This window comes from Opisthocomus hoazin, chromosome 7 (assembly GCF_030867145.1).
Source record: "Opisthocomus hoazin isolate bOpiHoa1 chromosome 7, bOpiHoa1.hap1, whole genome shotgun sequence".
Taxonomy (NCBI): Eukaryota; Metazoa; Chordata; class Aves; order Opisthocomiformes; family Opisthocomidae; genus Opisthocomus; species Opisthocomus hoazin.
Window position 1 is genome coordinate 70973541 of NC_134420.1, and position 10331 is coordinate 70983871.

At 47.4% G+C, this 10331-nt stretch overlaps 1 protein-coding gene across 1 annotated transcript; it reads left to right on the forward strand.

Moving 5' to 3' along the window:
• The first annotated feature begins 753 nt into the window (after nt 1-753).
• CNIH1 (cornichon family member 1) lies at nt 754-9036 on the forward strand. Its single transcript, XM_075427158.1, has 5 exons — nt 754-871; nt 2521-2589; nt 5809-5921; nt 6871-7014; nt 7743-9036. The coding sequence occupies exons 1-5, from the start codon at nt 791-793 to the stop codon at nt 7768-7770; spliced, it is 435 nt and encodes a 144-aa protein (XP_075283273.1). The 5' UTR covers nt 754-790; the 3' UTR covers nt 7771-9036.
• Nucleotides 9037-10331: the final 1295 nt, after the last annotated feature.

The following is a 10331-nucleotide window of genomic DNA, read 5'->3' on the forward strand; positions in this document are numbered from 1 at the left end:
GCTGTGGAGTCTCCTTCTCTGGAGATATTCCAGCCCCGCCTGGACGCGGTGCTGTGCAGCCTGCTCTGGGTGACCCTGCTTGGGCAGGGGGTTGGACTGGGTGACCCACAGAGGTCCCTTCCAACCCCTACCATTCTGTGATTCTGTGATTCTGTGAAAATATTAACTTACTATTTGGCAGCTGTTATTTTTATGGCAAAATAATTATTTTCTGGCTGCTCGTCTGGAGGAACTGGTTGCAGCCATGCTGACCAGAGCTGCCTTTACGGCAAGGTATCGTTGCTTAAAACCAAAAATGACTTTTATCTGACCCCGTGCAAGGAAAACGCGTGCCGTTCTCCTCAGACTGTCTGCTTTCCGCCCGCTTCCTTCGAGCAAGCCCCAAACCTCACCGATCCAGGGCTGGATGAAGCCATTCCCCTGCTCCTCGCCAATATTCCTGAGAGCAATCTGCCGTCTCCCGCGTCTCTGGCTGCAGCTCTGGCCCGACATTATCACGATGGCACGCCCGCCCCCCGCCTTCCCGCCTGAGAGATTCCCCCCCGCGCCGGTTCTCTGTCCCTAGGTCTGGCGCCATTTTCCCGCTGCCTCGCACCCCCTCGCCATCGCGCCTGGGGGCCGTGGGGCAGCGCCTCGGCCTCCCCCGAGAAAATGGCGCCCGCGCCTCAGCGGCGGTGCCGGCGGGCCCCGGCAGGGGGCGCTACCGCGCGGCGGGGCGGTCCCGCGGCGGCTGTGACCGCTCGCTCCCGGCATCCCCCGCGCCGCTCCCGGCCCGCCCGGCGCCGCCGCCATGGCGTTCACGTTCGCCGCCTTCTGCTACATGCTGGCCCTGCTGCTCACCGCCGCCCTCATCTTCTTCGCCATCTGGCATGTGAGTGTGGCGGCCCCCCCCGCCGCCCGGCCTGAGGGGCCGGGCCCGTTTCCCTGGAGCCGTCCGGCGGGAGCTTCCCCGGGGCGCGGCCGGGGCCCTGAGGGCCGCAGCTGCGGGAAGCGGGGATCCGGCGGCACTCGGCGGGGGGCGGAATGGGTTTGCAGGAGCTGCGCAGGGGGGTTTCCAGGTGCCGGTGCGAGATACGGCCCTTTCACTGAGCGCTGCCTTGAGGTCCTGGGTGGAAAGGCTGAGGGAGCTGGGCTTGTTCAGCCTGGAGAAGAGAAGGCTGAGAGGGGACCTTAGAAATGCCTACAGATATCTGCAGGGTCGGGGTCAGGAGGACGGGGCCAGACTCTTTCCAGTGGTGCCCAGCGACAGGACAAGGGGCAACGGGCACAAACTGAAGCAGAGGAAGCTCCAGCTGAAGATGAGGAAGAACTTCTTCCCTCTGAGGGTGCCGGAGCCCTGGCCCAGGCTGCCCAGGGAGGTTGTGGAGTCTCCTTCTCTGGAGATATTCCAGACCCGCCTGGACGCGGTGCTGTGCAGCCTGCTCTGGGTGACCCTGCTTGGGCAGGGGGTTTGGCTGGGTGACCCACAGAGGTCCCTTCCAACCCCACCATGCTGGGATTCTGTGATTCTGTTTGGGTGGGAAGGGGCCTCTGAAGGCCCCCCAGCTCCAGTCCCTGCACCGAGCGGGGAGTGCAGCCTTTCCGCCATAGCGGTCGGGAACGTTTTCATCTGAAGTCGATTTAGCCGGTTGCTTAACAGAAACAGTGAGTGGTGTCACGTTCTTGTTATGCTTTACACCGAGTTTTTGAGATTTTTTTTTTTAGTGGTTGTTCTTATTTCTTGGAGAGTTTTCTGCCTTGAGCCGGGGATCCACCTTGAATCAGTGTGAGGTGCCACTCTAGGAGAGAGCGTCAGGAGAGCGCTGGTTCTGGGACTCCGAGCGTCGCAGTTATCCTGAGCAAAAACTGCTCAGTAGTTTTATCAGCCCTGTCCTGTAAGCACATTAGGGCTTATACTGAATATAGATGAATCTCGTACTGATAATCAATTGATCCTTCTTAAGACTTTCCTGTTGTTTGGTGTGACACTTGTTCTGTACAAGTGGCTTTTGTTGCATTTCATGCTGCATCGTTGTCTGATTTGTACGGCGTGAGGAGCTCGAGTATACACGGGGTTTTGTGGATGCACGTTTTGGATGCGGGGTCAGCGTTTTCTTTGACAACGAGGCGAAATATCTGGCTGCTTTTAAGATTGCTGTTGCTCTTTCTTCATTAACGAAGCCGGTGTCGGGTTTCTGCTGGAAGCCCTGGAGGTCACTTGTGATGCTTGGGGTCCGCGCACAGCGAGCGGGGTTAAAAACGGCCGAAAGGGACCTTGGAAATTTGTGGCTGGGGGGAGGTGAAATGGCAGAGGTCTGTTTGTGCCTGCGGGATCTTCTGCTTTCTTGTTTGTACAGCCCGGTTCAAATGTGTCTTACCTGGGGTTTACAGCAGTAGAGCTTACTCAGGAGGAATCGCGTTCCTGAATAGGACGGCAGCAGGGGACTGTTAGGGCTCCGCACCAAAATGTTACTCTGCATGGGCAGAACACGTTGTTGCTGCTGGACTGAAGAATCACAACTGTTTCAATTTTTTTTGTAGATTATAGCATTTGATGAACTGAAGACTGATTACAAGAATCCCATAGACCAATGTAATACACTCAATCCTGTAAGTAGCGTGCCAAACATTTTGTTAAATATATGCAAAGTGCTCATTTTTGGTGATTTCTTGATATAATGAAACTAGGCAGTAGAATTGCATCTGGGTGGACAAAACCTAGCTGTTCGATAGAAGTTCTAGGGAAAATTCTTTGTCTGATTCTATACTTTCAAGTTGAATATTCTGACTGTTATTAATCTGCTGGTGATCTTGTCAGCTGTCATACTAACATTCTTTCAATCTGCTTTCTACGTTTTCGGCACAAAGACAGTTGAAAAGGTCAAAAAGATTAAAAGAGTCAAAATTGCATTAAAGGTGTGTACTGCTTTTCAGTTTAACGTTTTTAACACCACTTCCCTTTCATTTTGTTAGGAACATTTGTAATACTATTAAGCTGTTTTGCTTAGTGTGCCTGTTCATCTGCTCGTTATTTGTTTGTCGGAGTTTATAACAGCTCCGTGGATTTCCATATTTTGTGCAAACCAATTTTTGCTTGCTTACCCAGTGAAGCGGGGAAAACTGTTACATGCCTGTTACGTGTCCTCTTGGTTAGCTGAAGCAACTTCAGGTAGAAATAAATAGTGCTTTTCAAACAAGATTTACTGAACTCTGACATTATAGGAGACTAGTTGTTTTGACCAAGTAAATTCTGATCTTGTTTGAGGATTTTAGGTGGGCATAATGTGATAGGCGTTATCGTCCCTTCTTTGTTTTGTGTTCCAGGGTCAGGGGTGTATCTTGGTGTCCTCTCCTGGATGCAACTCTGACACTCCCTGATTTGTGCAAAGCATTTGAGGCAGACTCTTTGCCTGCATCTGTAACAGGCCAATAATAAAAGGGATGCTTGTTAAAGAGCATATAGTTTGGTACAGCAGGGCTTTTGTGCGTTTCTCATGGTCTTTACTTTGGCTTGGCATGCCCAGGCTGAGGTAGAATGCAGGCGCAGCACAGCAGTGTGGCCTGGACTGTAACTGTATTGTGGTTTGAAGAGTTAAGTAAATTATGCCAATGAAAAATGAATTTACAGTAGCTGGGGGAAAAGAACAAAAAAAGACACACAGGCCATCAATTGACAGCGAGTATTACAGCATGAGAACGGGTGGGGAGGAGAAGAGGTGATGGGCAGAGGGTTGCATCTCGGAGAGTGAGGTTTGCTGCTGGGATAGCTGCGCATCTGACAGTTTCCCTTGCTTGCTCTATTCTACAGTCATTTCTGCTACAGTGTGGGGGAAGGCAAATTCTCATTACATTTATGCATTATGATCATATCGCAACCTTTGAAATATTATAATGCGCATGTTTAACACAAATATTAACCTTCTATTAATCCACATGCATGTAGTGTTTATTTATATGATAGCTTTGTGAACTGAAAATATGAAATAATATTTGCTGTTCTTGTGGAAGTAGATTAGCCACTAAAACTGAAGTTAAGATCCAGACTCTTAAGGGGATCTGGTAAATGAAACACACCGAAGCGTTGTTTTCCTGTACAAAGAATCAAAAATCCTGGTAGGAATTGAGACACCTCAGTAGAAAGATTAGCCCAGAATAGTAACTGCTTAGTACACTGTGGATCCCTTCTCTTCCCTGCTCCTATTATATTCTTGTCTCTTCTCAGTGACGAGATTTCTTCTTCCCTCGCTTCCCTGATAAATACCGTGGTCGAATATGATGTAGTTCCTTTTCCATTAGGCAGCAGGGAGGATAAAGTGTGGTAGGTTTGAGAGACAGGTGTTCTGGCGTGGGAGTAGGGTACAATAAACAAGATAAAGAAATGGCATTTGAGATGTGTGGTTGTATAAACTACAGATTTTCAGACCTGGTAAATCTGTCTCGGCAGGCTGGCAAATGCATCGTGTTTTGGGTAGGTTTGTTGTTGTTGTTCTACTATAAATAATTGCTGAGTTGTAAATGGTAAGTATACAAAGAAGGATCTGGACAAAAATATTTACTTGAAACACTTCATGTGTGACAGCTTATTTTTGTTGATGTTGATGCAAGTTTGCTTTGTTTGGTATTCCTCATTTAGAGAAGCAGAAGGTAGTAGCAAAGTAGGTGGTGAGAATGCCTGCTTGTAGTTTTTAGATTTCTAGGAAGATACTCTTGTGGTAAAAAAAGTGTCTGCTTAGACAGAATGAAAAAAATTACCAAACACTGAAACTTCACGGTAGTCACCCTATGCAATGTTAGTCGTATTGTACAAAAAAAAAGAGGGGCAGAGTGTGGTGTGTGTGCGTGTGTATGCACACACAGAGACAATTTAAACCCTTGGGTAGAAAGGGAGTGTTTTTCACGAGGGAGATGTGTTTGTGGTTCCGAGCTGAGAAGTGGAAAGCTTACAGATTTGCTTCTTTCTGAATTGTGTGAATAAGGAGTAAATGATGTCCCTTTGGGGTGACTTGTTTGAGCAGATTTTACTTTTGTGGCGGGTGTGAGATTTTACTGGCTCTTTGCATGCAATCTGTGTATCTCTCCATATTATTCCTATTAATAGCACTAATACTACCTGGCATTTCACGCTTTCTGTGATTTCATAGTAACTGAGAAGTAGCTCTGTGGGCTTCTGCTGGAAAGCATGATGCTGTAAAGCATGCAGGTTTAGGTACTTGTGAAGAAAAACGGAGCTGGCTCATGCTCCCCAGCGTGAACGTGCGGAGCTGCTGTCGTGCTGTCCTGCGCCGCGGGCAGCACAGCGCGCGCCCAGTGTGCCGAACAACGTCGCTGCTGATCTGGTGTGGGAAAGCTTTGCCTAGGATTTGACGATAGTTTGAATTTGAAAAATGGCGTATGTGTGACTACCAAAACAAAGCTGGAAAATAGGAGAACGCAAAACGTCTTTTTGCCTATAAACCGTTCTATGGAGCATGTTTCCTATGGATATTTCTCTGTTGCATGAGCAGAAATATCTTGATGATCTCCTCTCTTGTGAAGGTCACATATAAAGTGTGGAATCTGTTAACAGTGCGCTTAATTCAATAGAAGCGATAAAAAACTATTGATCTGAGCACTTAATTTTATAAATTTTTCTTCCTGGTTCATGAATATCATGTGAAAACAGCAAGGCGTGTGCTGCTGGTTGCTGTTTTCACTTTCTGCAGTCTTGTTCTTGTTAGTGTTGTTTTTAAATAGTGTTTTTTAAACAATAGCTTACCTCCAAAATAGATGAAACACCACACATCTTGCTCTGAGTAGTCGAAACTTCTAACTCCTGTTTTTCTTTTCCAGCTTGTACTTCCAGAGTACCTCATCCATGCATTCTTCTGTGTTATGTTTCTCTGTGCAGCAGAGTGGCTTACACTGGGTCTCAATATGCCTTTGTTGGCTTATCATATTTGGAGGTAATATTGACGAGTCTGGTCTCTCTGTACTCACGTTAATTGTTACTCATTCTCCCGTTACAGCATTTCCTGTGAAGTGTTCTATGTCTTTGGCAAATAAAGATGCTTTCTGATAAGACACTGAGAACATTTACCTTGTGGCTATGAAACAAGAACCATCACTTTGCTTCCTCGGTTATTTTTATTTGTTATTCTCTTGCGCTGTGCAAGAATCGGGTTGTGTTGTGTGTGCGTTAAAGGTAGCTGACCTGTCAAAGCTGTGCTAATGCTGCAGACTCACGGTGCAGATTGCCGGCAGCAATCCCGCTTTCCTCCTGCCCCTAAGACACCTCTCCTTGTTCTGATGTTAGTCCTGGGCAGGAGCTGCAGGAGGGGGCTGGTCTGGCTGAAATGAGCCCAGCAAAACCGCTTCACTGCGTGGCTGTGTCTGTGCTAGGCCTGGCGTGAGGAGGAATCGGAGGGGTGGAGGTGGGGCTGTTCCTTTGGCCAGCAGCCTGTGTTAAACTGCAGTTTCGGGATCATTTTGTATCGACCTGTACGAGTATTCCTTCAGCGTGGTAGCCAGCATGCCTTGTGGTGACGAGTAAAGGCCATAGGTTACGTAGGGTTGTATGTTGGTCTCTTCTCCAGCTTTTCCAACCCTTTCATAAGGAATGCCATTTTTCATTTATTTATAAATTTGTCCAGTTTCCTTTTGGTGTACCAGAGTTCAGCGTGGTTTTAGGCCGAGGTAAGCTGTCTCGGCACCCTCTGTGAAAGCTCTTATAGCCGTGCCTATTTGGAGCTTCGCGTTGCTCTTGCAGTTCGCCATCTCCTGCATGGAGATGCTGGACTTTGCTGTACGGGGTGCGATTCCTTGTCTCAGTTCTGGTATGACTGGGTGGATGGGGGGCAGGAACCAATGCTTCCCATTGCCGTCACCACAAAACTAACTGTGCATTGCTTTCAGGTACATGAGTAGACCTGTGATGAGTGGCCCTGGTCTGTATGATCCTACAACCATCATGAATGCAGATATTTTAGCCTATTGCCAGAAAGAAGGATGGTGCAAATTAGCATTCTACCTTCTATCATTTTTTTACTACCTATATGGGTAAGTTTTTTTCCTCTGTCTCCCATCTAATCTTCTGTTTGAAATTTTGGCTCAGGGCACAAGAGAAATTTTGTACATAGGAATATGTATAGTGCCAGCTTTCCTGAAAAAGAATCCACAGTCACCATTTATTCTGTTTTTTATAGCACAAGTCTTAATTTGGCCGGAATTACTGATTTGAATCTGTATACCGTGACTGGAGACTTGAAAGCTCCAAGCTTTTCTTCTTTTAAGCATGATGTAATAACACACCTCTCAGTATTTTCATTAAAACAGTAGTATTTTTAGAGGTAGTAGGTGTTTTGATGTAAATGTTGAACAGAATGACTTCTGTTGAAGTCAAATGCAGAAGAGTTATTCCAAGAGTGAAAAGGGGTGGGGGTGCACAAAGCCAGTGCCACCGCCTGGTTCCTCCTGCTCGCTGCCGGGTGCTGGGGCCTGCGCTGGCTGGTGTGGTGGGGGAAGCGGTGGGCAGTCCTCCCTCCTCGGCACCCTGCGCTGCCGACGCCACAGCCGGAATGGCTGAGGCTTTTAACCCGCGGGCGTCACGTTTGTGCGGGGCTCGCGATAGAACGGCACTTGGCCTTCCTGATGTGTTTGTGACTTTGTAAAACCTTCAGTCACAATCCAGGTACCTCAGATTTGTTCCTTAGGATGTATGACCGTATATTGAAATGTATAACGCTAATCAAAATGGTGCATCTGAATATTTTTGTTTTATTTTGCAGCATGATTTATGTTCTGGTGAGCTCTTAAGAAGACATTCAGCAAGCTTTGTTCCAGTTAAGTGCATGCAAAAGCCACAAAACATGGATTCTTTACGGCGAGAACCTCTTCCCAAGATTAAATGTGGAATCTGATGATCGCGTTTGCGTTAGAAAACAATGCCTCCCCTATTTTTAAGATATTTCCACATTTTATACTTGTGGAAAGACTGTTTTCTTATATTTTACTGGGACACTGAAATTAAGGAATCACATGTAAATGAATACAAAGATGACTGGGTTTTGAAAAGTTTTGACTTTGCACTCCATAAGGAACAGCCATAATCTGCAAGTAGGTGTTCGTTACTGAGTAGCCTTAGTGCACTAGGGATTTTCTGTAGGCTGGGCTTCGTAGTGGCTCATTTGGACTTGAGTATCCCACTCTAATTAGAAATAAGCTGTAGCTGCCGAGTGCTTGGGAAGGACTGGAAGTGCTTTGTGTTTCGCCTGTGGGCAACGTTGGTCTTGAGAGATGACCTCATGGACACGATTGCGAAAATAGGAGTTCTTTTTGTTTTGTTTTATTTTTTTCTATCTGGTTAGTCTTTCCCTGTATATGCATGGTTCAGAGACTTCTGTATTTTCACTGAATGTTAGTGTCCTGTTTTGGTTTTTTTTCACCTGTGACAGTTACCCTTGCTTTAATCTCAAGCGTCTGTCGTTGTGAGAGGAGAAGTTGAATTGTCCACAAAGGAATGAATTGAAATGATGATTATTTTTTTTTTAATGTTTGTGCTGTCTTATTAACAAATGGACAAACCTACAACACTTATCAGGTCCAATGATGAAAATACTCGAGTGTAAGAGTAATACTGCAGACCTTTTCAAAGCAGAAAGTGAGATTGTGAAACTGCCCTGCTGTTCCTTAGTGCAATAAATAATAAAAAAAAAATTCTCAAATTCAGAAACACTTATTTTTACCTGGTGCCTTGTTTTGTTTCTAAATTGAACATATACTTGCCGTGTTCTTCTCTTTGTTTTATGATGGAGAATTGCATTACCTTTTAAAAACAGAAACTGAATCAAGTTATGTCTGGAAAAGGGAAATGCTGATTTCCTGCTTTTTTTCCTGGGTCTGCAGATAAATGGGAGATGGTGCAGAAGACTGGTGTTTCAGATAAACTGGTAATATTGCATTGTAAATTGTTATTGCAACAGCTGCTTAATTTAGCAGTAATAATTAGGAATCTTTTTCATTTACCTGTACTGGAGAATCATGAACAGTTACCCAATTCTAGTAAAACATTTTTGTATAAACTGTTTATTTGTCCACTGTGGGTCTCTCGGCTGTTAGGTGCAAGAAAAGTCGTAAGCATGGCTGTGCTGGCTTAGACCAGAAGTGCAGGTACCCCAGTCAGCGGGGGCGGCAGCAAGGATTGAGGAAAACGAGCATGAAACAGGGCAGGTGTTGGATATCTCTGAGTCGTGGGAGAATGGATCTGTAAAACCTGCCTGTTACCGATGTCTGAGCTAGAGCTTTGGCATCTTAAGCAGCCCTTGAATAGCTTTTCTTCCATTAATCCAGTTGCTTTTTGAGCACTTCTATAGCCTGGTGTGAAAGACAGAATCACAGAATCACAGAATAGTAGGGGTTGGCAGGGCCCTCTGTGGGTCACCCAGCCCAACCCCCTGCCCAAGCAGGGTCACCCAGAGCAGGCTGCACAGCACCGCGTCCAGGCGGGGCTGGAATATCTCCAGAGAAGGAGACTCCACAGCCTCCCTGGGCAGCCTGGGCCAGGGCTCCGTCACCCTCAGAGGGAAGAAGTTCTTCCTCATCTTCAGCTGGAACTTCCTCTGCTTCAGTTTGTGCCCGTTGCCCCTTGTCCTGTTGCTGGGCACCACTGGAAAGAGTCTGGCCCCATCCTCCTGACACCCACCCTGCAGATATTTGTAGGCATTTCTAAGGTCCCCTCTCAGCCTTCTCTTCTCCAGACTGAACAAGCCCAGCTCCCTCAGCCTCTCCTCGTAGGGGAGATGCTCCAGTCCCCTCACCATCCTCGTAGCCCTCTGCTGGACTCTCTCCAGTAGCTCCTCATCTTTCTTGAACTGGGGAGCCCAGAACTGGACACAGCACTGCAGATGGGGCCTCACCAGGGCAGAGCAGAGGGGAAGGAGAACCTCCCTCGCCCTGCTGGCCACACTCCTCTTGATGCACCCCAGAATGCCATTGGCCGCCTTGGCAGCCAGGGCACACTGCTGGCTCATGGTCACCCTGTTGTCCCCCGGCACAGCCAGGTCCCTCTCCGCAGAGCTGCTCTCCAGCAGGTCAGCCCCAGCCTGTACTGGTGCCTGGGGTTGTTCCTCCCCAGGTGCAGGACCCTGCACTTGCCCGTGTTGAACCTCATCAGGTTCCTCTCTGCCCAACTCTCCAGCCTGTCCAGGTCTCGCTGGATGGCAGCACAGCCTCCTGGTGTATCTACCACACCTCCCAGTTTGGTGTCATCAGCAAACTTGCTGAGGGTACATTCTAACTCTTCATCCAGGTCGTTGATGAAGTGAAACAAGGCTGGGCCCAGTACTGACCCCTGGGGGACACCACTAGTTACCAGCCTC